The 26,693-nt window shown below is 33.6% G+C and overlaps 1 protein-coding gene and 2 long non-coding RNA genes across 4 annotated transcripts in view; 1 reads left to right on the forward strand and 2 right to left on the reverse strand.

The window, feature by feature from the left end:
- Positions 1-26,693, reverse strand: part of LOC114329172 (uncharacterized) — a 245,730-nt gene that overhangs the window by 49,070 nt on the left and 169,967 nt on the right. For both annotated transcript variants that reach the window (XM_050642944.1, XM_050642943.1), the window contains exons 22-23: positions 24,434-24,749; positions 8,945-9,145 (exon numbers count right to left, since the gene is read on the reverse strand). In XM_050642944.1, coding sequence (XP_050498901.1) covers positions 8,945-9,145; positions 24,434-24,749 — 517 coding nt within the window. The remainder of the gene's footprint in view (positions 1-8,944; positions 9,146-24,433; positions 24,750-26,693) is intronic.
- LOC114327470 (uncharacterized) lies at positions 17,177-19,094 on the forward strand. Its single transcript, XR_003651991.2, has 2 exons — positions 17,177-17,813; positions 18,815-19,094. It is a non-coding gene; the product is annotated as an uncharacterized LOC114327470 (long non-coding RNA).
- LOC126879736 (uncharacterized) lies at positions 19,081-22,969 on the reverse strand. Its single transcript, XR_007696229.1, has 2 exons — positions 22,645-22,969; positions 19,081-20,126 (listed from the first exon to the last, which is right to left on the reverse strand). It is a non-coding gene; the product is annotated as an uncharacterized LOC126879736 (long non-coding RNA).

Genomic DNA, 26,693 nt, shown 5'->3' on the forward strand with positions numbered 1-26,693 from the left:
TCGGAAGTATGTACGTACGTACGTACGTACGTATGTCGCCACCGCCCAGCAAAAACTACCGGACCGATTTTGATGAAATTCGGTATGAGTAAGTTTAAGAAAATTTTGTCGAGAAACTAAGCTTAAAAAAAACCTCTCAAAGGGGGGCCGAAATAGGGGGATTATTTAGGGCCCATTTTTGCAAATTTTGACCGAAATGAATGAAATTCAACTCAAAGTAAGCTCATCGATAGGTAAATAAAAATACGAAATTTGACATTTCCAAATTCAAAATGGCGGCCAACATGGCCGACCGCCCACCCGACACATTTCCCTACCTATCTAAAAACTTGTTTAAGATAAGTTTAATTTGAAAAAGTCGTTATATAGCCTAAAGATGGGGCTATAATAAGGATGTTATCGTTTTTCAGAGAAAGTTACGCGTTGCCTATATTTAAGGGGTCAAAATTTGACATAAATTTGAACTAGATTTTCTCAAAAATGGCTAAAAGGAATTTTTTTATTTTTTTTATATATTTTAATATCCTGTAAGTAAATTAAATGACATTAGTCAGATTTCTTAAGTCCCCATAGGAGGGGAGTTATGAATTTTTTATAAAAAAATATTCGAGTGCCCGTAACTTCCTTCTTAACAGAAACTAAAATTTGAAATTTTGCAGACATATATGGTACTTTATTATCTATTATCACAATAGATTTCGCCAAAAATATGGCTTCCGGTTGAACCGGAAATGAATAAGAAATCTTATTTTTTTTTAATACGCCCTGTATATTTTTAGATATTTTGAAAGAATACAAAATTACCTTTCCAATGACAAAAAATTTATTGCTATCGCTGAAAAACTCGAAAAGTTACGGTAAATAGAAATGTTGCTATAATCTTATGTGTGTCCTCTCTCACGCGATCATAGCAGAGCATTATTGTAGGGCAGTCAATGAGGGTATATGGCTCCGAATTCAATCCTATTACATTGATGTACTTGATATTTTCACAGTAAGTAGAGAATAGCTCAAGAAACAAAATCTACCCAATATACTATGGAGCTTTTATCTTGGGACGGTTCCCACTTCTTCAAGGGGGTGGAAAATTTGTTGGTCAAAATAAGCACGGAAGTAGCTAAAGAACCCATTTCTAAGCAAAAACTGGTTTATACTTTTTTTTGAGAACTCAATACTTTTTGAGTTATGCGTACTTAGTTGAAAACTGGCCATTTTCATTGAAAAATGACACCTTTTCGGACAAATTTTTTGTGAATACCTTAAAAACTATGCATCGAACTAAAAACACTATATGAAACATTTTTTAGATTATAAATAATAAAGAGATTCGTTCCTTCGTAAATGTTCTATTTATAATACAAAAAGAGATATGGTAGGTGAAAATAGTTTGTTTTTTGGTGCATGCTCACATTGGTGTATTCAACTTGAAATAACAGAGGAACGGTAGGTTTTAGGTGTGTAATGCTACCAACACCTTTTGTAGTGTTTGAAAACGCCTTTAAAACGAGCACCGTTAAATATCGGTTACATACAAACTAAGCGAGATATGGTGCAAAAAATATATATGACTAATGTACTTTAAGGAAAAATGAAAAGTATATACAGGGTGTTTGGTAAAGAATAGGCCATAGCTTAACCTCAGGTTCCTGAGGTAAAAATAGGCCGATTTAAGCTAACTTACCTTAGTACAAAGTTTATAATAACCGAGATACAGGGTGTCAAAGTTAAACTTTTTTTTATCTATTATTAAATATTTCCTGAAAGGTATGAGATAACAACATGAAATTTGGTATGTGGGGGTTTTTTGGGTCGAAAAAACTAAATTTCCTGCCAAAAATTATGTATTGCCCAGAGGGCGCCACATACGCCTTTCAGCACTCATTTATTACGTTCAAATTTTTTTATCCCTCACTCTGTATAATTTTGATATTAAAATTTTTATTCTCCTATTAGTTTTACTTAAAAAAGGTATACTTCTTTCATCTCCCTAAACTCAACCGTTTTCGAGATAAACGCATTTTAAATCTGCGATACATCATTATTTTTAGCATAATATCATTACACCCGAAAAATAACTTAAAACCATAAAATTATCCAAAAATGTATCGCAAATGGAGTTTGCGATGCAATGACATAAATTTGAGAACTGGCACAATTATTATGGTTTCAAGTTATTTTTCGGGTGGAACTATGTACATACAATGACATTATGCTAAAAATGATGGTGTATCGCAGATTTAAAATGCGTTTATCTCGAAAACGGTTGAGTTTCGGGAGATAAAAACAGTATACCTTTTTTAAGTAAAACTAATAGGAGAATAAAAATTTTAATGTCAAAATTATACAGAGTGAGGGATAAAAAATTTGAACGTAATAAATGAGTGCTGAAAGGCGTATATGGCGCCCTCTGGGCAATACATAATTTTTGGTAGGTAATTTAGTTTTATCGACCCAAAAACCCCCACATACCAAATTTCATGTTGTTATCTCATACCTGTCAGGAAATATTCAATAATAAATAAAAAAAGTTTAACTTTGACACTCTGTATCTCGGTTATTATAAACTTTGTACTAAGGTAAGTTAGCTTAAATCGGCCTATTTTAACCTCAGTAACCTGAGGTTAAGCTATGGCCCATTCTTTACCAAACACCCTGTACATTTAACTCCCCATCCACCATAATTTAAATGCATTGTTTTTCTTTTGCAATTTCTTTTAATATAGTGTTACTTCTACTTTCAAAAAGTTTAACGGGTTTAAAATGAATGGTTTTTGTAAAAAATGTGATCAAATTATAGAATGAATTTTTAAATTTTCTTAAAAATCTTCCTTTTTTTCCATGTAATTCGAAAATAAAAATATTTCACCCCTGTGAAGTGGTGGGAACCTCCCCCATGATAAAAGCGCCATAGTAGGATACACTTTGAATTAGGAGATTGCTCTACTCCCAAAATTTCATTAAAATCCATGCAGTAGGATAGAATTCGGAGATAATATCTTGTTCTTAATCTCGCGCATTGACTGGCGTAATCGAAATAGAATGAAATGCAAATATTGTAAACTATTAATTTCTCAGAAAAATGAACTAATTTGAAATGAAAGTATGACTATAATATTCTATTGATTTATGCAATAATCTGTACATCTATACTCCCCGAAATGTGGCATCGAACATTTTCTCAAATGCAGGAATTAATGATGCGTAGAACCATAAAATACTTTCAAGTACAGAAGGTGTTTCTAAAATATCAAAATAACGAGTAACTTTGTTATTTTTATAGAATGCCAGTATCTAGTACCATAACGATAATAGATTGGTACGATAAAGTTCTCGGGCGGCCCTTCCGTCCAGCGTTTTTTGTTAAAAAATCGTGAAAATATCTCCCTATTTAGCACTCCAAATGAAATTAATCGTTAGCGCTTTACAAAAAATTTATTTTACTTACGGATTTTTTATATGATTTGTAAGTTTCACACGTTAAAATTGCTTATTTTTAAAAGGGTTATAGTTAAAAGGGCTTGAACGAGTCTGAATTTCTGTTTCTCTTGAATTTTTTCTTACAGAAAAACAAAGTGAAATTAGCATGTTTTTAAAAGCAAAACCTACATTGGTTCACTCTTTGAGATTTTCCACATCACTAATACTTTTTAAGTTATTTTGAAAAAGGAGCATTTTCCCAAAAATTTAAAAAATTTTTTTTACTATATAACTAAATTTTTTCAAAAATGAGTACTTCGAACCGGGCAAACTTACAGATCATATTAACAATACACATACAAATAAAGTAAATGGTAAAGCGGTAACGATTAATTTTCTTTAGGGTGCTAAATAGAGGGAGATTTTCACGATTTTTTTAACAAAGAAAAGGAACCAACTTTATTTTGAGCGTAACTAGTTCAGTTTTGCTGCTAGAAACCTTTATAAAAAATGAAAATAAAGCTTTTTTAAGTTCTTTAAAAATCTTTAATTTGTTTTCCCAAAAATTGTTTCAATTTTTGGTTATTTCACGTTGAAATATTCGATTTGGAATTTGACGAATAAGAACGTATTGTTCAGGAGCCTACAACTTTGCTTTTACTGGATTTATAGACTTCATTAATACATTTTTTTTTCATTTTTTTATAATCTACTTTTCTGCCAAGAATATTTTTTCGATAAAATATTTACCCTTTGAGTATGTAGTTTGCGAAAAACTCCTGAAAACGTGCTTTTTTGTCGAAAATTAAACATTTTCAATCGCAAATTACTCGAAAAGTATTGACTTACTTAAAAATCTCGGTAGAACGAAAGTTGCTTAGAATTAGTCAGTTTATCCATTTCCGGAATTATTTTAAACGCGCCTTTTTTCACCCCAGAGAAGCGGTGACTGTAACCCCCCAAGTAAAACCAACCAACGGCACAAGTTCAACTTTGAAATGGAGGGAAAGTAGAACCTAAATCCAAATTTTCATGCAATTCGGAGTTTCCCCTGAAAATTACACTCCAAAACTGGGCTAAATGCAGTACGTGTAATAATCATTTAGATTCATATGCCATATATTTAGGGTTACCATACGTCCGGATTTCGTCCGGACAGTCCGGATTTAAAATACATGTCCGGATTGGCGTCCGGATATGAGAAATGTCCGGATTTTTTCTTTACTAAAAAAAATTGAAAAAACTTGGCCCAACGGTGGGAAATTTCATTCTGCGCTAAATCAAATGGTTGAGGCTACAAGCTGATCCTACCTGGAAAGAGATGGAACAGAGCGCTTTAACTATAGTCAGCGTTGTACCGAATTCTGTCAATGTGGATGAATTATTTGATGAGCGCCTGTCACTTCTCTAAGTTATAAAAAAGCTGAAACATAAATGGACTATACTACCTAAAGAAGAAACCCCAAATACTTATGACAAATGGCAAGAAATATTTGAAGCATTTTCTAAAAGCCACGTTTCCTTTACGAATATTTTTAAAATAGTAGAATTCATCTTTTGTCTGCTTGGTACTTTGGCTCCTACTGAACGTATCTTTTCGATGACGAATTTTATGTGGACGGCTGAAAGAGGAAGATTATCTCTGCCTGTGGTAAAAAGCTTCTCAATATTTAAGCAAATTCTGTAATGTCATGTTCCGAATTCCATGACAAAATAAAAAATGGCAAGCCACTTTTGAGAAAAATTATGTCTTCTGTAAAGTATGAAAGAAGAACAGATGAAGAATATCCTATCCCTGGGCCCAATACAGACTAAGCATTTTGCATATATATACAATGTAGAGGTAGCAACACAGTCAAGTTCACATTTTACATTTTCTACAACCCCTTGGACTACTCCTGTCCGGATTTGGCCTTAATATATTATGGTAAACCTACATATATTGAACATGTGGGAGGACGCGTTTCCAAATTCATGATTTTAAAGAACGGATTAAAGCGACATTTTAAAGTTCTATAACTCATAAACAATTGATTTACTTATGTCTTGGGTCAATGAGAATTTTTTATCAGCAGAACCTCTGTGGGTTTAGTCAATTTTACTGAAACAACTTATACATAAAAAAATAAGAATTACAACAGGAATATTTGTGTATGTAGCTATGCGCCTACTTACAAAATCATACATTAATGATCAAACTTAAATTTACAAATTTATTCCAAAGACAATGTCGAACAAAACAGTTTTTTTTTAAATAAACAGATAATCTTAAATATTTTTTCTATTTTTATTAAAGAACACCTTTTTTTCAAAATATTTTAGATCTTTTTGGAGGAGATAATTACACTGCGGTGCAAAAAATCGATCCACTAAAAATTTTGTCATTTTTGATGTTTTGAATTTCCTAAACCTGTTGTCTGATTTAAGTGATTTTTTACCACGTTATACGCTGTGAGCTCGTACGTAGAGGGGATATTTACAAATTCGCGAGCGCCAGTAGTGGCAAGTCTGTAAACGTTTACCGGAAATTTGACATAAATGTCAAAGTGATTAATTTAAAATTAAAATTAAAAACATTAATTATAAAAAATATTAGTTGGTCAAAGCTGTGGTATATATTTTTACCTTAAATATACTTACGTTTTAAATGCTGAATTTAAGTTTTTTTAATGTTCCGTAATAAGTAATTATAAATTAATCTACGCCATCTACACGATAATTGTGAAAGTATCCGAAGTAAGAAATTCATATTTTATCAATAGAACGTCAAAATGATTAGCAAAATCTTAATAAAATCGATTACAATTTAATTACTTTTTTGCGTTGTAAATATTAAGCGATAACAATTAAATAATAAATTTAAAAATTACCGGTGAAAGTTGAATTAGTAATCCGCCAGGAGCGACACCAGCGAAGCTCAGAGCGTATAGCCTTATCCACTGACAATATCGATGTAATAATATTATTGCTAGACAGTTAAACTGTTATTGTGTACCGGGTGTACGAATCAAACTTTGTTTTTTTCTCAAAGTTCGCATCACCCTGTGGACTCTTTTAGCATTTATAAAATACTGAAATTAAAACCCAACTATAACCTCAGGTTTTCTTAACATTTTGTCTTTCGATTCATTCGCTTATGTTGAATAATAAAAAAGTTAGGTACTTTAACAAATGGCCATGTTCGTCATCAGTACAGGGTGTTTCTAAATAAGTGCGACAAACTTTAAAGGCTTGTTTACACGGGTAGAGTTTTGAGGAGAGTAGAGTAGCGAGGAGAGTAGACTCTACTCGCTACTCTACCAAAAATGGCTTGATACCGTTCACACGAGGAGAGTACAAGTATAGTACTGATGCTAGTATTTTTGTATTTTTAAACACTCTGGATTATAAGTGCACCTTAAATTCTTAATTTTTTGCTTGAGCTCGTTTACTCCAAAGCCCCCTTTGTCATTCTTTCGACGATTTCATCCTCCGCAGCTTGCCTCATACTTTTATTTCTGTAGTGTACACTAACTAAATTCCATAAACACTAATATTCGCCATACAGCTCTACAAGTTTTAAAGTTTCATTTTCGGTGAACTTAATTTTCACTATTTACACAAAACACAATTCCGGCCGGAATGACAGTGACCCTATGTACTCTCCTACCATGGTACAATAAACTCCCCTACCACGGTGCAATAAACACTGTATTTATTGTACCATGCTCTCCTACCTACTCTACTCTACCAGAATTGGGCGCTTTCCATGGGTAGAGTGCGCAGGCGAGTGAACATTTTGGCGGTGGTGGTGGTAGTAGAGTAGAGTTACTTTGCCACATGTTGCTAGTCACTCTACTTTACCACCTACTATACACTCTACTTGCTACTCTACTGTGCTGAGCGTTTCTACGGGTAGAGTTACTCTACTCTATTAAGTACTTGCATCATTACTCTACCCGTGTAAACAAGTCTTTAAGTGGTAATTTTACATAAGAAAATAATGACAATTAGTTTTATAATCATATGTCCGCAAACGCTTCGTTTCCGAGACACGGGATGTTCAATTTTTTTTACAAACTAACGATTTATTTATTGCTTTAAAAGAAGTTGAGATATGCAGATCAAATTCGGTGGGTTTTAAAATGTAGTTATTGCACATTCTTTGACATACAATTAAGAATTTTATATTCACCATTGGCGTGCGTACGGGTAATATTATCGGTCATAATACCCGTTTGCGCGTCACTGGTGAATATTAAATTCTTAATTATATGTCAAAAAATGTGCAATATCTACGTCTTAAAACCCACCAAATTTTATTTGCACATCTCAACTGGTTTTAAAGCAATAAGTAAATCATCGGTTTGTAAAAAAAATTGAACATCCCGTATCTCGGAAACGAAGCGTTTGCGGACATATGATTATAAAGCAAATTGTCATTATTTTCTCATGTACAATAACCCCTTAAAGTTTTGTGCAAATATTTAAGAAACACCCTGTACTGATGATGTACATGTCCAGTTGTTAAAGTACCTAACTTTTTTATTATCCAACATAAGCGAATGAACCGAAAGACAAAATGTTAAGAAAACCTGAGGCTACAGTTGGGTTTTAATTTCAGTATTTTATAAATGCCAGAATAGTCCACAGGGTGATGCGAACTTTGAGAAAAAAACACAGTTTGATTCGTACACCCGGTATACAATGATAGTTTGACTGTCTAGCAACAATATTATTACAGAGATATTGTTAATGAATAAGGCTATAATGTGGTAAAAAATCACTTAAATCGGACAACAGGTTTAGGAAATTTGAAACATAAAAAATTACCAAATTTTTAGTGGATCGATTTTTTTGCACCGCAGTGTATATGCTGTATAGTTACAGTACGTCCAATATACTTACCGTTGCACGTCATTATCTACGTCATAGATCTAAGTTGACCTTGTTGCCCAATTACAAAAAATTCTTGAATTCATTTTAAAACAAATATATCACATAATTTTTGCAGAAGTGGATTATACAACGAAACAAATTAATATTCAATGTAAATAAATAAAAACTTTAGAAATAGAAAACAAGAATTAGGTTATAATCATACGTTAAAGTAAATAATAAAAACAGTAAATATAATAAAACAAATACTTATAGTAAAGAATAAAAAAATATGAAGTGTCATCACCGTAACTGCCAAATAAATGTTACCAATTTATGCCAAAATATCACCTTCGTTCGATTACAGTTACGAACAAATGTGCTCCATAAAAAGGTTTATAATCCATTTATACAAAATAAATGAAACATATTATTGTGTATTTCTTTAAGTTAACATTAATAGAAATCTTCCAATATTATTTCTACGCGTATATAATAAAATATGTCTAGTGGTTGTAATTCCAGTGTACTCGGCAAAATTATTCTAAAAAAGAACACACCTACCGCCTAAATATTTCGTGTTGGTATCATGTGACTTCACGGGCTATGATGAGGATGACGTGCAACGGTAAGTATATTAGACGGAATATATATTATATTATGCTGTTACCTTTTTAACATGCTGTCTATAACTTAAAGTTAATGTTTTATTTATGTGAATTATTTTATTTTCATCATCTTTTGTGTACGCCTTTTCTTCATTAATAATCCCTTTTTGATTTCTAGTATTGGAGTTTTCTTTCTCAGTTGAATATATCAAAGAACTAAGGTCTAGTATATCGTTAGGCGTAAACTGGCAATACATATGTACCTAAAATAATAAATAAGTTAAAAATAAAAAATATTATTTAAAGATCCCCTGCAAATATCTCAAAAACTAATAATCTTAGATTAGGTACCTATAGGAAATGCTTCATACAAATTATTGAAGTAGATGTGGCAATACTAAGTGATGGATTGGACCTTTACTTGATGGAAGTTCATTTTATCTAACAATAAAACACTGAAAACTTTTGTTTTCAATACTTCAATACATATGTGTATACTTCAATAAGCAGAAAATAAAAATATTATTATAAATATTAAATGAAAGAGGACAACACAACAACATTGAAGAAGAATGAATAAGTGTCATCCAAACGACAATTACAAATACAGCAAAGGAAACATTCACATTGGGTAAAACCTCAAGCAAAAGAAACGAGGAATGGTTTGACCATGATTGCCAACAAGTAATAGATAGCAAAAATATAGCTGGACAGAAATGTCTACTAAGGAATTCCCGATTGAATAGAAGGACATATGAAGAACTGAGAACAGATACAAAGAAAATATGTAGAAGAAAAAAGAGAGAAATATTGAATAGAAAAATACAACAAATTACAGATTATAATAACAGAAGAGATAATAGAAAATTTTACAAGGAAACCAAGCAATATACACAAGGATACATGCCAAGAACAACAGTTTTCAAGGACGAAAATGGGGCAATTTTCAGCGAGAACGAGAAAATATTGAATGGGTGGAAAGAGCATTTTCAAGAGCTCTTAAATCCAGAAAGAGAACAAAACCAAGATGAAGAAATAATTCACCACACAGCAGAACAAGAAACCACCTAACTACATCACCAAGTTCAACATAGAATCCCTACAAGACGAAAGTACTAAGGATCTCTACCAAAAAAGACTTGAGGAAAAGATCAATCTTAGCCCTACGGAAATCACAGACAATAAACGAAGTATGGGAAAAAATAAAAAATCATATAATTAGTAGTGCAAAAGAAGCCATTGGAGAAAGAAGAATTGACTTAAACAGCGGCAGAAACCAAAAACCATGGTTCACACAGGAAGTCAAAGATTTAGCAAAAGAGAAGAAAGATGCATACGTAAGATATATTAACAATAGGACCCCAGAAGAGTATCAAAGATATAAATCAGAAAGAAATAGAACAACTAACAGAATCAAAGATCTAAAACAAATATATTGGGAAAAATTCTCAAATGACATGGAACATGATTTACGAGGAGGTCAAAAGAAGGTATGGAACATGTTGAGGAACAGGAAGAAGCCGGTTACCGACGAATTACAAATTAACGCAATAAAACCAGAAGAACGGGTAACTCATTTCGAGAATCTATACAAAGACGGTAACGACGATAATAATGAAGTACAAAGAAATGACCTACAAAACATTCACCAAGAAGAAACAGAGAATGACAACATCACCCAAGAAGAAGTAAACGAATCAATCAAAAGATCAAAAAATAGAAAATCACCAGGTCCGGATACTATACCAAATGAATTAATTAAATACGGAGGTACAAAAATAATAGAAGAGATAACAACATTATTCCAAAAAATTGTAAACAACATGACAGTACCAGAAGAATGGAGAGAGAGTGTAACAATACCCAGCTACAAGAAAGGCGTTAAGACAAATCCTACGAACTATCGAGGAATTACACTACTCAATTCTACATCAAAACTATTGACAAAAATTCTATCCCAAAAAATATATAAGAAAGCCGGTGTATCGGAAGAACAACTAACAGGGTTTTCGCCCAAACAGATCTACAATAGACGCAATTTTCATAATGCGACGTAGTCCAGAAAGCCATTGCGCATCCGCTAGGAAAAATATTCTGATTCGGATTTTTTGCACAATCTTACTCAAAAAGGACTTCTTTTAACAAATTTGCATGTTGCCAGGACCAAAAGGTGGTCAAAAATTTTTTAAACGTTTTTTTTTGTTTTTTCCTAAAATTATTTTTTTGCATGGAAAAAAGTTTTTTTATGTTTTTTTGGATCATTCCAAACAGAAAAGGTCTTTAGTAACTTTTCTCTAAAAATGATAATTGTTGACATATTATAAGCGATTAAAAATTGAAAAATTGTGAAATCGGCCATTTTTAACCCTCAAAAACTATGTGAAAAACTGAAAATTTGAATGTTGCCAAGGTAGGTAGATATTCTTTAAACATCGATTGATGAAATCCCGAAGAGTTTTTTGCAATACAATATTCAAAACTCCTTTGTTTTTTAATTGCTAATCAAGCGTGCGCGACACTATTTTCCACCGACAGTATGGTGCAAATGAAAGAAATAAATTCGTTATTTCATAAACCGGCGACTTTAAGGAAAAATCCCGAAACAGGTCGATTTTTATTTTTAAGTTATGATATTGTGGCATAATATATTGTATACTAGTGACGTCATCCGTCTGGGCATGATGACGTAATCGATGATTTTTTTTAAATGAGAATAGGGGTCGTGTGGTAGCTCATCTGAAAGGTTCTTCAATTCTCTATTCAGTAATGTAAACATTTACATAATTATTTATACAGGGTGTCCTTCTACTTCTTTTTTTCAAATAATTTAATTTAATAAAAAATTTTTCGACACCCTGTATAAATAATTATGTAAATGTTTTTATTACTGAATAGAGAATTTAAGAACCTTTCAAATGAGCTACCACACGACCCCTATTCTCATTTAAAAAAATCATCGATTACGTCATCACGCCAAGACGGATGACGTCACTAGTATACAATATATGCCACAATATCATAACTTAAAAATAAAAATCGACCTGTTTCGGGATTTTTCCTTAACGCCGCTGGTTTACGAAATAACGAATTTATTCCTTTCATTTGCACCATACTGTCGGTGGAAAATAGTGTCGGGCACGCTTGATTAGCAATTAAAAAACAAAGGAGTTTTGAATTTTGCATTGCAAAAAACTCTTCGGGATTTCATCAATCGATGTTTAAAGAATATCTACCTACCTTGGCAACATGCAAATTTTCAGTTTTTCACATAGTTTTTGAGGGTTAAAAATGGCCGATTTCGCAATTTTTCAATTTTTAATCGCTTATATGTCAAAAACTATCATTTTTAGAGAAAAGTCACTAAAGACCTTTTCTGTTTGGAATGATCCAAAAAACTTAAAAAACTTTTTTTCATGCCAAAAAATAATTTTAGGAAAAAAACAAAAAAGAAACGTTTAAACAATTTTTGACTACCTTTTGGTCCTGGCAACATGCAAATTTGTTAAAAGCAGTCCTTTTTGAGTAAGATTGTGCGAAAAATCCGAATCAGAATATTTTTCCTAGCGGATGCGCAGTAGCTTTCTGGACTAACGATTAGTTGAGAAATCAATAGAATTCGACAAGCCCATGTTCACATGCTTTGTAGATCTGAAACAAGCATTCGACAGAGTACGATTAAAGGACGTGCTCACTATCCTTGAAAAGAAAAACATAGGTCAGAGGTATAGAAACATAATCAAAGAACTCAATAGATCCAACAAAACACGAATTAAAACCACACACGGGCTCACGGAAGAAATCAAAATCAATGCAGGCATTAGACAAGGGGACAGCCTCAGTCCATGCCTATTTAATTTAATAATGGATGAAGTTATAGGTAGTGTTAACATAATGAATCAGGGATACAAAATGGGTAACCGAACCATGAGAATACTTTGGTACGCAGATGATGCAATCTTAATAGCCGAAAACGAAGATGATTTACAACGCCTACTACAAAAATTCAAAATAACCGCCGAAAAGTATAACCTGACACTATCCAAAGAGAAAACCCAATCGATGGTAATATCCAGGAACCCAATTAGATGTAAATTAGTAGTGGACGACCATATAATCGAACAGGTAATGGATTGTAGATACTTAGGTGTGGAAATATCTAGCGACAGGCATCTGTGGCAAGAATCAAAACAGCAGGCAACGAAAGCAGCGAGAATATCTGGTTTCCTGAGGGATATACTCTGGCGGAATAAATATACGAGCACCGAAAGCAAAGTCCGCATTTATTAGACATGTGTTAGACCCGTACTGACATACGCAGCTGAGGCAAGGGCCGAGACAACAAAGACCAAACAAATAATGAGAACAACACAGATGAAAACCCTAAGATCCATAAGAGGTATCACACTCAGAAATAGAATACGAAACGAAGACACATTGAGAGAGCTAGGCGTTCAAGACGTAGTGAGATGGACAAGAGCGCGACGACGCATGTGGAGAGACCACGTAGATCGGATGGACCCTGAACGTATGGCGCATTGGGCGAAAACACAGAAGCCCAACACCAAGCGACCCATAGGAAGACCCAAAAAACGATGGTACGAGAGTTGGAGCTCCGGATCGCAGCAAACACTGTAACAAAAGAAACAGGACATAGTCCTATTATAAGAAGAAGAAGAAGACAGCAGAACAACTAGTTGAGCAATCAACATTGAAAGAAACTATAAACGTCATAAATCTAAAAAATAACAAAGCACATGGCACAGATGTAACAACTGCAGAGCTGGTAAAGAATGGTGGACATGTGCTATGGAAGCGTATCCATAAACTAATTGACCGCATATTGACACTAGAAGTCATCCGATTGGAAAGTACAGAGGGGAGACAAAAGACTCTGGGAAAATTATAGGGGCATAACAGTTTTATTAAATATCGTCTACAAGATGATCTTCTTTCTCTTCATCTTTTTGTGTAGACATGACTCTGTCTGTTTTTCAATGTGCCTTCAGTAACTTGTCATTCCATCTTTTTTGTGGTCTTCCCACTGATCGTCTTCCTATTGGGGGATAGTCTCTCGTCGTCCTTACTACTCTATTTGTTGTCATTCGGCTTATGTAGTCGTTCCCTTCTACTCTTCTGTTGTCCACCTTGCATTTCTGTCGTATATCTGCACTTCTAGCTCTATCCCATAGTGTCTTACCATCGATTTTTCGAAGTGTTTTTATTTTATTTCATCTCTACTGTTTCTAGCATTCTTTTTGTCCCTTTTATCAGGTTGTGTTTCTGCCGCGTATGTCATTATTGGTCTGATTACTGTTTTGTAAATGCTGCCTTTCACTTCTTTTTCGATATTTTTATTTCTCCATATTGTGTCATTCAGGCAGCCTGTGGCTCTTTTTGCTTTATTCACCTGATCTTCCACTTCGGTTTCGAGCTTTCTGTAGCTAGATAGTGTGATGCCTAGAATATTTAAACTCCATGCCTTGTTCTATTATCTGACCCTCCAGCTCTAATTTACACCTTATTAGATTTGATGTTATAACTATGCATTTAGTCTTTTTTGGGGAAATTAACATGTTCAATTTTCTAGCGGTTATATTAAATTGGTGCAGCATACGTTGTAAATCATCTTCACTTTGAGAGATTAGTATTGCGTCGTCTGCATAGCAGATTATTCTAAGTTGTTTTTCTCCCTTTTGGTATCGATTTTTGTTCTTACTTTTTTTATTATTTCATCCATGATCAGGTTTAACAATAGCACAGTATAAAGAGGGACAATAAAACCACTTCTCTGTTGGAACTTTGATCTCAAGAAGTAATACCGACAGTACGCAATTGATAATTCATCAGTGGTGGATGGGGGTTTTCCCTGTTAAAACCCGTACGTTTCTATGCGACTAGCAATGCGAGAATGGGGTAAAAGCGACTAAGAACATTGCGTGCGTGGTCGCCATGCGCGACTACAGATTTTATTTCCAATTTTTCGGAGAGTGGTTCTACTGTCCCTCTTTATACTGTGACAATAGAGGACTCAGGGACTTTCCCTGTCTTAACCCATTGCCAGCTTCAATTGGGTCAGTTATTTCTTCATCTACTTTTATTCTTATTGTGTTATTCTGGTAGATATTTTCGATCGTTTTAATTATTCCTAGAGGTACTTTCCTTGCGTACAATAAATGGATAACGTCTTTTAATTTAACCCTGTCAAATGCCTTTTTAAGGTCGACGAAACATAAGTATGCCGGTTTGTTGTATTCTAACGATTTCTCTTGAACCTGCCTTATTATAAATATAGCGTCGGTGCATGATCTTCCCGACTCAAAACCGTGTTGTTCTTCTGCTAATCTTATAATTGTATTCAGTTTGTTTGTTACCACTTTGGTCGTAAATTTTAGTGTTGTGTTTAATAAATTAATTCCTCTGTAATTCTCCGGGTGCGATTTTTCTCCCTTTTTGATTATTAATATACCACATTCTTGTGGTATTCTGTTTTGTTATGTTATTTTTTTGATTAATTTTAATAGTTGCTTGTTCAGATCTTGTCCTGCTTACTTTAGGATTTCATTCGATATTCTGTCCTCTCCTGGTGATTTTTATTACACATTACATCTGCTTCTTCAATGTTTATTTCTTCGTTTGTTGTCACTTCAGGTGTTGGTGGCGTCTACAAGATATTATTAGGAATTATATACAGCCGCCTGGAATCGTTTTCGGAAGAAATGCTTGGTGAATACCAATGTGGTTTTAGACCAACCAGGTCAGCTATAGACCAAATACGTATGTTTAGAGGTAGGTATACATAAAAAATGTGTTGAATATAATATACAGGGTGTCCGGAAAATAGTGCGTTCCTTAAAGGTGTGGGTAGAATGCACCATTTAAAAGAAAACTTTCTTTTAAATTTTTTTCTAAAGTCATCTGTTGCCTCAAAGAAATAAAGTTGGCAACGCAACCCGGTAGTTTTATTTATTTTGACATAGCGAAGATATTTAAAATTATTGTAAACACAAACAGTCATATCATAATTACCTGTAACCCGAGAATACATCGTATTGTTGTGGTATTGTCATGATTTCGATCGTACCTATAGTGTATAATTAGTGCAAGATTTAAGTACACCAAGGCGATTTACCTCGAAGTTTAAGGATTTGTAGATGGTTTCAAAACAAAATCTTCAGAGAACCCGAATTTCTGTGTAAAGTGTTGTGTGCAGATAAAGCTTGTTTTACGAGAAATGGTGTGTTTAACTCTCATAATTGCCAAAAGTATTATGAAGAATTTCCCAGAAGATTGAATGGAGAAATGTAGTAATCAAATTTTTGTAACATGATATACCGATAGATACTTCCTGAAGACGTAGCTTGATTGTAATAAAAAATTTTCATGTAAGTTACAAACTTTACAAACCTTATTTATTAGATATTTAATAAACACAAATATTATGCTGTTTTTCTATCACTGTTATCAGTATTTTATCAATACATAGTATGCCCAATGGTCGATGATTCATGATAGTTGAGTTACAGTAAAATTATTTTTACACAGAAGAAGAAACGCAGAGTTGGCGGTTGTATTTGCGTTTCTGTGGACATTAATTAAATGCATTAAAATTAATAAATTATTTTTTTGAAAACGGTTGACTTTACAAAAAAATTTTATCAGATTTTTTGCTCTAAATGGTACCCTTAGCCCGTACCTTGAAGGAACGCACTATTTTCCGGGACACCCTGTATATGTACCAATTTACAACTTGTATATCTATCTCAAACGGGCGTTTGATGGAGTAGATCGACCAAAGATGTTAAAGCAACTATCTATGTTAGGGATACCCATTAGTTAAACTTATACGAATGACTTTGGAGGGTTCCAAAGCTATGGTGAGAATAGATGGAGATATGACAGAGGCATTTGATATTGACAATGGAGTTAGGCAAGGTGATGCCTTATCAACAACACTTTTTAATCTAACTTTAGAAGCTGTTGTTAGAAAATTGGATATGAATGGTTGTATTAATACAAGATCTATGCAAATATGCGCATATGCGGATGATGTTGCCATAATATCCCAGAGGCGGCTCTAGCTCATGTAGCGCCCGTGTGCAGTCCGGCGCCCTTTGGTAGACAAGCAGCCAAATTGGAATAGTCGAATAGGTACCTACCTAGTACTAGTACATACGGTATTAGGTAAGCTTATAATGTAAACAGAAATCCAGATGCAAATAGTGCAATACTAAATGATGTCGGGAGCAAATAGGTATTCACAGCTTCAGAATAACCTACTCAATTACAAAGTAAAGGCATAGAGGTATATATTGACATAGAGAGAGTATCATTCGGAGCGAAGTGACGACACCATCTTTTTTCTTTGGATTAGTGCTACTTCACTCTTACACATAGTAAAGCTGCGACAGTATGATAAACGTCATTTTTAAGTTAGGAGAAGTACGAAGTTAGCTGATGTCTTTCCTGTTATTTTTATTTAGTCACTGTTTACATTGGACATTGACATTTATTTGTAATTTGTAGATGTTTTTAGAGGAATATTCTGTTTGGTTTTGTTTTTTATTTTTAATTGTGCAGCGAAATTGTGATAGTAAATTAAATATAAAGTTGTTTATAGCCTACAGAACTGAATTATCCCATAGTAATTATCAGTTTGTGTCAATTTGTTTGTGTGTAAAAAAGAAAAAACACCTTTCCTTGTGTTTGACCGACTTGTAGCAAGGGCTTTCTTGAGAAGCCTGTAAATTGCGGGAATAGGACAGACAGGGATAAAATCCTCACTTTTTACTGTTCCCAAGGCTATACATTTCCCCCATGCAATACATTTAAATGAATTTTATCCAAACAAAGGCAGGAACATTGGATAAAAGCAATAAAGAGAACAGACCACAAATTAAAATATGAGAGTATGTAGTAAACATTTTATAAGTGGTAAGTTTAAAGTAATTCAACTAAGTAATAAGTTTTTAAAATGTCTACAATAAAAATATATATGTACTTACCAATTCGGTTCTAGTTTAGAACAAGGGTTATGTAAAGAAAATCATGCTTGACCATGTAAGATATAGTGTATTACAATATGGTTAAATGCAAAGCTTAATAATGCCTTAATGCATATAGCCTGCCTAAACTGTCCTTAAATCTTCTTCTTCTAATGACACTACAACCATTTGTAAATCTTTGCCTGCTTAACAGCATTCTTCTATTCTGCCCTGTCGCTACTTTCCTGCACCACTGCCTGATATTTATGGTTTTAAGATCCTTCTCTACATCGTCTATCCATCTGTTACAGGGCCTTCCTCTTGTTATATTTCCTTGGGGCTTCCATCTCTGACATCACAGCTCGATTATCTGACATTTTTTCTAAGCGACCAAGAAAGTTTAGTCTTTGAGACTTTACAAATCTAACAATATCTGCGCTCTGCATTAGTTCATTCAGCTTGTGGTTCATTTTAATTATCCATGAACCATCTCTACAATGTGTTGGTCCAAATATGTTCCTTAGTATTTTACGCTCAAATATTCTCAGTTGATTTTCATTAGTGGTTGAGATGGTCCACATTTCACATCCATATGTGACCACTGGTGTAATTACTGTTTTGTAGATTCTAAGCTTATACTCACGATTCAGTAACAGTAACTTACTTTTCATTACGTCTTTGTATGCATAAAAACACTTCTTATTACCGATAAGAATCCGTTGTTATATTCCATTTAGGTATTTTTTTTTACTTTTATTAATATATAGACCAAACATAGCAACTTCCTGTTTCAGCTCTATAGCTTTTTCGCTTAATACATTTTTGTTGTGGCTTATTATGGCAATTGTCCTTAAATAATGTTAAAATACTCTTGTGATATTTTGTCATATTTGTATGATTTTTTTATGGTATACAATTTAGAGTTTTTATTTATGTATTTGTTGTTTTTAGGAATAAACACCAGCTATTTTAAATGTAGGAAAAGGAGAAACTGCTAGAATCTAATTTTACACAAATGTTTTTGACTATTGAAGATTTGGATAAACAACAGAAGTTACTTTGGGCTATAGCTATGTGCAGATTTATTTCCTTGTGGATTACTATGTTTATTCTTTTTAACTATACTTCCTATATTGTTTGTGAGATTAATATTATTTAATTGATTATATTAATATTTTGTAATAATAATCAATGCTTTGGTTTAACAAATAGACAACTTAGAATAGAAAAATGCTTTATTGTCATGGAAAATTGTACAATTTATACACAAAACTTACAGAGTCATAAAAAACAATAATAAACACAATAAAACAATAATAAACTAAAACAATAACAAAAAAAATGTTAGGATATAAAGAGACTAACGCTCATAATTGTATTGAAGGTTTTTATATCCTCTTTAAATCCTAACATTTACACAATGTGCTCATACCAGCAACAAGTTTTTATACTTGTGTAATATGAGTCCTATTTGAGAGTACCAGTAGTAATGCAATAGGTCTATAATTGCAGGCATTAGATTTTTCACCACCCTTATGAAGAGGAATAATGATGGCTGTCTTTAGGCAGCTCTAGAAATTTACCTTTCTTAAGGGGCTATCCTAGTGTAAAAGTATGAAATTCATATACTTTTTTGGGAATTTCTAAAATAAAAAGTACTGTAACAATTATTTTGAAAATTTTTTGCTCAATTAGAAATCCAATGAAATCAATTAATTTGTGGTCATCTGATTGAATACAACCAATAAAACCAACATTATACTGAAAACAGATCCCATGGGCTGTTTTCACTCAATCATGTAGCTATGGATACCTACATTTCGTTTCATTTCGATTTTGACATTTCAAATATTCAATATTTCAAAATGTCGCGATTTGGTTGTAATACTGATGAGAATATTAATGAAATTATTATTAATTTTATATCAGCAAAAAATTTTCTATCCGAATAACCCTCGAACATTGATAAATGCTCAAAAACCTTTTAACAACTTTCTCAAGCTTGTTGCTTACAGGCAACAGACCTCCGCCTACGGCGTCGGTCTGTTTCCAAGCAACAAGCTTTCGAAATCTGTTATAAAATTTTTTCGAACAATTATCAATGTCCTCGGGTTATTACTACTGAACATTTGTTATAAAAAGTACATGTGAAACAATTTTCATAAAAAAATATTGAAAATTAAACGATTTATTCGCCATCTACTAGCACAGTGAAAATAAAAACATAGCTCCACTGCTGCAGTGATTGGGACTAAAAGAGATCCTGAAACATAAAATATCAAAGTTATTATTGAAATATAGGTTATTTTCTATACCATCAAATAGGGATTTTTTTAATCGGATAAAAAATGTCAATTTGGCAGTTTTTGAAACTGAAAATGTTCTAGCTAATTTAAAAAAATTTCAACACTTCGTCATTTTTCCAAAAATCCTAATTGATGGTATAGGAAATAACTTATATTTCAATAATCAATATGTATTTGCAATTTTATAATTCAGGATCTCTATTAGTCCCAATCGCTGCAGCAGTGGAGCCATGTTTTTTATTTTCACTGTGCCAGTAGATAGGGCATAAATCGTTAAATTTTCATTATTTTTTTTTATGAAAATTGTTTTACTTGTACTTCTTTTTATAATAAATAGTCATGCAAATTTTCAAAACAATTGGTACAGTACTTTTTATTTTAGATATTCCCAAAAAAAGTATGTGAATTTCGTTCTTTTACACTAGGATAGCCCCTTAAAAGAGTCATTAGTGGGATGAGGACTCCCAACACATTTTCTGGGAGATTTGAGACAATTTTTATGGATAGTCCATCAGTACTACAGGAAGATTTGCTTTTGATACTATTGATTGTTTGGATCAGTTCAGATTAATCAACTAGTCTTATAAATAATGAATTTGAGACCTTTCTTGAATTAGGGAGATAGGAAATCGGATCTTAACAAAATTGATCTCTTGTGACAAAATAGTTGATGTTATAATTTTACTCACATTAATAAAGTATTCATGGTCTGGAAGGGAAAATGTTTGAGCTTTGTGAGTTTGATTTCGAAGAAGATTGTTTATTATGGACCAAATTTCTTTTGCAACACTTTTAAAGCTTCTCAGATGATTTTGATAGTTTAATTTTTTAGCTGATTTTTTAAGTTTTAAATAGGTTGCCCTGTACTTAGTGATATATTCAGTAACAGAGACGTTGGTAGTAAATTTCTTGATGTACAGGGTTATTCAATATATTTTGGCCCCCCCCCCCCCATATATATTTTTGACATACAGTAGAACCCTGCAAATCCGAACTAACGGAAAGTGAAAATTTTTTTAAAAATTCAAGACAAAAACTTAAATACATGTTTATTATACAAAGTATAACCAGAAAATTGAACAATATTGGATTCGTAGGACTTTGACATTTAAAATTTCTTAAAAATAAATACGTAGGTACTTTATATGTAGTGCTTATAAAGGTTAAACATAAATTTACTTCGGTTTTCTCATAGCCAGGTTACACGTTTTGCAGGAGAGCTTTGAATTACTGGTTAGGCTGACTTTCGAATAATCCGAACTTTTCAGAATCCGAACAGGCTGTCCCCCTAATTAGTTCGGATTTTCGGGGATCTACTGTATACAACATACTAGTGACGTCATCCATCTGGGCGTGATGACGTAATCAAATATTTTTTTAAATGAGAATAGCCAATTCATGAATCTGACAAACCATGTACAGCTTTTGAGGAAAGTGGATGCCTTTACCAATTTTGTCGTATTCCTCTTGGGGTGACCAATGGAGTATCATATTTTTAGAGAGCCATTGATTCTATCAATAAAAAAGAAAATCTACAAGGGGTTTACGCTTATTTAGATGACGTAACAGTTAGTGGTGAGGATCAAGATAGCTATGATTTGAAGTTTTTAAATGCCGTTAAAAAATATGGGTTAACTTTAAATCAAAATAAATGTCACTACAATCAAAAGCTATAAATATTTTGGGATATACAATATTGCACTTCTATGGACAGTAATTAATGAAAAATAAATTCTCATTGTTGAAACAGATACATGAATGAATTTGCTATTGCTATCATGCTGAGTCAATCTGGAAGACCCGTTACTTTTTTCTCACGTATCCTCACAGATTCTGAACAAAAAAAAATTGATGAATTTTCAAGATTTCCATGCTAAGATACGTCCAGTCAGACAGGGGGACTAGCTTGACTTACCAAGAATTTATTAATTACCTACACTCTAAAGGAATATCTTCAAGTAGAACGACACCATATTGAAGGAAATGGTCAAGTTAAAAGATACAATGGAGTTATATGGAAAGCAGTGAATCTAGCATTGAAAACCAGAAATTTAGACATCACTAAATGGAAAAATGTTCTATATACCAGATGCTCTGCACTCTATATGAAGTTTACTGTCTACAGCAACCAATTGTACACATCATGAACATGTGTTTACTTATCAATGAAGATCAACTAGCAGAAATTCTATTTCTTCATGAAAGATTCAGACAAAGTATTACTAAGAAAATTTGTATGAATGAGTAAGTTTGATCCTTTAGTTGAAAAGGATTATCTTTTAGAAGCCAATGTAGATTATGCCTTAATGCAGTATCCAAACAGAAAGAAAAGTACAGTTGCAACGAAGTACTCAGCTCCTAAAAGTGGCCTAAAATTATTGAATCACAATAGTGATTAAGATGAAAATGAAAGTCCAAATAATACACTAAAGAATTCCACTACCAAATCAATATCAGATGAGACAGAAAATTTACCTGTTTAAGAACCGAATCAAGTCCCTGATGATAATCATGAACCAATATTAGAAAATTCAGATTTTCAATCTAGCCATAAATAAGCTAGAACTAAAAATAAACTAAGATATTTCCAACATTTTGTTCAAAAATAGAAATAGGGCCGGATTAAATTATTTGGGTTATGTTGTCTTGTCACTTGTCATAATAATTAAAGAAAAAAGAAGAATAAAGTAATTCTCCTTATTTCACTTGCCGTCCCGTACCCCCACTTAGTTTCATGTTATGTTTCTCGATACATTGTGCTAGAAAGAGATACCGCAAACCAGTCGAAGAGATCTTGTCGTCAGTGGTGGTGGAGTGAGGGCTCACTCTATGTTAATATATACCTCTATGAGTAAAGGACCCGCTCTTTGGCGCTCGGCGCCCCCAACATCCCGGCGCCCGTGTGCCCCGCACACCCTGCACAATAGGTAAAGCCGCCTCTGAATATGCCGCAACAGAAGGGTATTAAGCGAAAAAGCTATACAGCTGAAATGGTAAGCTGCTACGGTGACATTGACATATATAAAATTTATATAATGAAAGTAAAACAAAATATGTGATAGGAGTGCACAAAGTCGAATCAACATGCTAAACTGAAGGCAGACAACCATACCTACGAATTAATTTTCCCTATCTAGGCTCAATAATAAATGACAACGACAACACAGGACAAGAAATACAAGCACCGATTCTTAGCGGTAATAAGTGTATTTATGCATACAAAGACTTAATGAAAAGTAAGTTACTGAATCGTGAGTCTAAGCTTAGAATATACAAAACAGTAATTAGACCATTAGTCATATATGTATGTAAAATGGGACCCTCTCAATCGCTAACGAAAATCAAATGAGAATATTTGAGCGCAAAATACTAAGGAAGATATTTGGACCAACATATTGCAGCGATGGTTCGTGGTGAATTGCAAACAGAGCTAATTTTGCCCCCTCCCATATATTTCGGTCTAAAAATGTCCACCGAAATACAAAAATAAGAATCTATAAAACCTTAATTCGACCAATATCATGCTATGGCAGTGAAGCATAGGTCCTGAAAGAAACATTCAAAAGAAAAGTACTGAGGAGAATACTAGGACCTGTGAGAGAAAACGGAATCTTCAGAAGCCGATACAACAACGAGCTTTATCAACTTTATAAGGAAACACTCCTGTCAGACTTCATTAGAATACAAAGATTCATTAGGATACAAAGGATGAGAGAGGATAGGCTACCAAAATAAGCACTGAATGCTAGAATGCAGGGAAAGAGACCGGTTGGAAAGCCAAGAAAGCGCAGGGAAGACACAGTAAACAGCGACGCACAAGCCCTTTTAGGAGTCCGTGTATGGAGAAGAGCAGTCACAGACAAGCAAGGGTGGAGGCAAAAAATAAAGGAGGCCAAGGCTCAATTTAAGCTGTAGTGCTGTAGAAGAAGAAGAAGAAGAAGAAGCAAGTATTGTTAGATTTGTAAAGTCTTAAAGACTAAACTGGCTTGGTCACTTAGAACGAATGCCATATAATCGAGCTGTGAAAGTAATCCAGAGATGGAAGCGCCAAGAAAATAGAACAAGAGGAAGGCCCCATAAAAGATGGATAGACGATGTAAAGGGGAATCTTAAAACCATGAACATCAGGCATTGGCGAAGAAAAGTATCCGACAGGGCAGAATGGAAGAACATTGTTAAGCAGGCCAAGACTCACAAAGGGTTGTAGCGCCATTAGAAGAAAAAGACTTCAATGTGTCAATATAAATGGTAAATGAAAACATACTTCTCTCGCACTTCCACCAGTTGACACCATTGTCATTCGGTCAGATCGTTCTTTTTTAGACTTTTTGAAATAAAATGGACACTCCACATATATATCGACTTCGCATTCGACTCCGCTGGTATTTCGTAAAACCACATACTTATGATGGTCGTATTGGTTTTTCAGTAAAATATCATTGGCATATACATGCAAGAAGTTTTTGTTTTGTTCTGAAAAGTCCAATTGCAAAGTTGGGATCTCTAGTCGCGTTTGAACTTGTATTTGGACCTGGTGTACATTTGGATCTAGTTTTCTGTAGTAGTAATTTGCATATTTCCTGTGAACATTTAGGTAAAATAATACTCATTTCATTAATAAATAAATCCAAATAAGTAAAAGAAACCAATAAATTAAAAACGGAATAAATAAATAACACAGAGTAAAAATATATTAAGGAGAGATAGCTTAAGATTTAATTTGTTTCAAAGGCTACTAATATAAGTTAGAGCCCCCGCAAACTGCAGATTTTTTATCGGCCTATAGTTTATTCGGCTTCTTAATCAGTACAGAGAGGTATATGCAGATGCGCACATTAAACCGATTGGCCGACAAAAAAGTTTGATGGGCGTCCCGACTGCATTCAAACTAAAAAGTCGGCCAACTATCGGCCGACTGTTTAATCAGTATTGGCTAACTACAAAGTGATCACACACGACGATTGTTTTATCGGCCAATAGTACTCGTTTGGAGAATTCTCGGACAATTTTCGGATTCGGTAATCCGAAATGTAAATGACGGTTTGAATTTTTGAATACAGTCATGTTTAAGACAATGAAGGAAAGTAGCCTTTTGTTATCCTTTCAGAGAAGTAGAGAACTACAGTAATGTAAACAAAGATGCAAATATCCTAATATCCATTCCATTGTTGTAAGTCACGTATGTTAACAATATAAATAGAAATAACAAAGAGAATAGCCTATCTTTAGAAAATGTATTAGTGTCTTTTGCTTTGACAATATATATTGGTATTTCCACGATTCCACGCTAAAATTCTCATTAAACTTTCGTAGAGAAAAGATAAGAAAGATGGTTTAGGGCAGTGTTGCCAGGGCTACCGCAATTTCGGTAGGTCTACCGAAGTTGGTTACTTCTTCTTCTTCTTTAAGTGCCGTCTACTAATCGGATGTTGGATAGCATCATCACTATCTTTACTCTATCTACCACTGCTCTAAGGAGTTCTATAGAACTGCATTTAAACCAGTCCCTTAAATTCTTCAACCACTTTCCTTCTTCCTACACTCCTTCAGCCTTTTATCTTTCCCTGTATTATCAGTCTTAGCATTTCATATCACTCTCCCCTCATTACTTGTTTCAGATATTGTAACTTTCTTATTTTTATTTTGTTTATTAATTCGCATTCTTTACCCATTTCTCGCAATACTTCCGTGTTCCTTTTCTTCTGTGTCCATTCTATTCTAAGCATCCTTCTTTAACACCACATTTCAAATGACTGTAGCTTATTTATGTGTTCCTGCTTCAATGTCCAGCATTCAAGTCCATATTTCAGTATCGAGAACATAAAAGCGAGAAATTGAAGCTGGCCATGCTCATCCGATAAAAGGCGAAAAACTTTTTAGGTAATCAAGTAATTTAGTATGCAACGTGTAAAATTTTCCACTCAATAATGTATTACTGAGAATTGGATGCACCCAATACTCTCGGAATCTTTTCTTGGTTTTCCTCCTCCGTTGTAAGAGAGCAATAATCACATTTCTGGACAATTTTTTCATTATGCAACCACTCACTTAAACAGTCAAATACGAACTTTAGTAAATCGTTCGAGAATAGTTGGTCGACAGTGGTTGCTAGTCTGCGCCCCCTTCACCAACCCGACTGTTTAGTTGGCTCGGTATGCGCACTAACAGCCCAACCCGACTAAACCATAGGCCGATAAAAAGTCTGCAGTTTGCGGTGGCTCTTTACCTATGTTTCTTCGTTATAAGGTCATCAGAACTGCCGGTGGTGTATCTTCAAGCAAAATTAAATCCAGCTATCCAGTTCAAACAAAGATAAATCTAAAGGACAGGAGTCCTATAGATCTGTTTGCCTTGCAAATTATAAAAGGCTCAGCATAAAGGTTGTTACCAGAAATTTTGCTCTCCAACCTATAAAGATCTATAGGACATCTGTCCTTTATTTTTCCTTCTATCCTCTGATTCTTTGTTTAAATAGATGTCGCTAATGCGTCCAACAGCCAATAATTTTGCTTCAGGGTACACGA

The sequence above is a fragment of the Diabrotica virgifera genome, chromosome 2 (assembly GCF_917563875.1).
Source record: "Diabrotica virgifera virgifera chromosome 2, PGI_DIABVI_V3a".
In the NCBI taxonomy this organism is placed as follows: Eukaryota; Metazoa; Arthropoda; class Insecta; order Coleoptera; family Chrysomelidae; genus Diabrotica; species Diabrotica virgifera.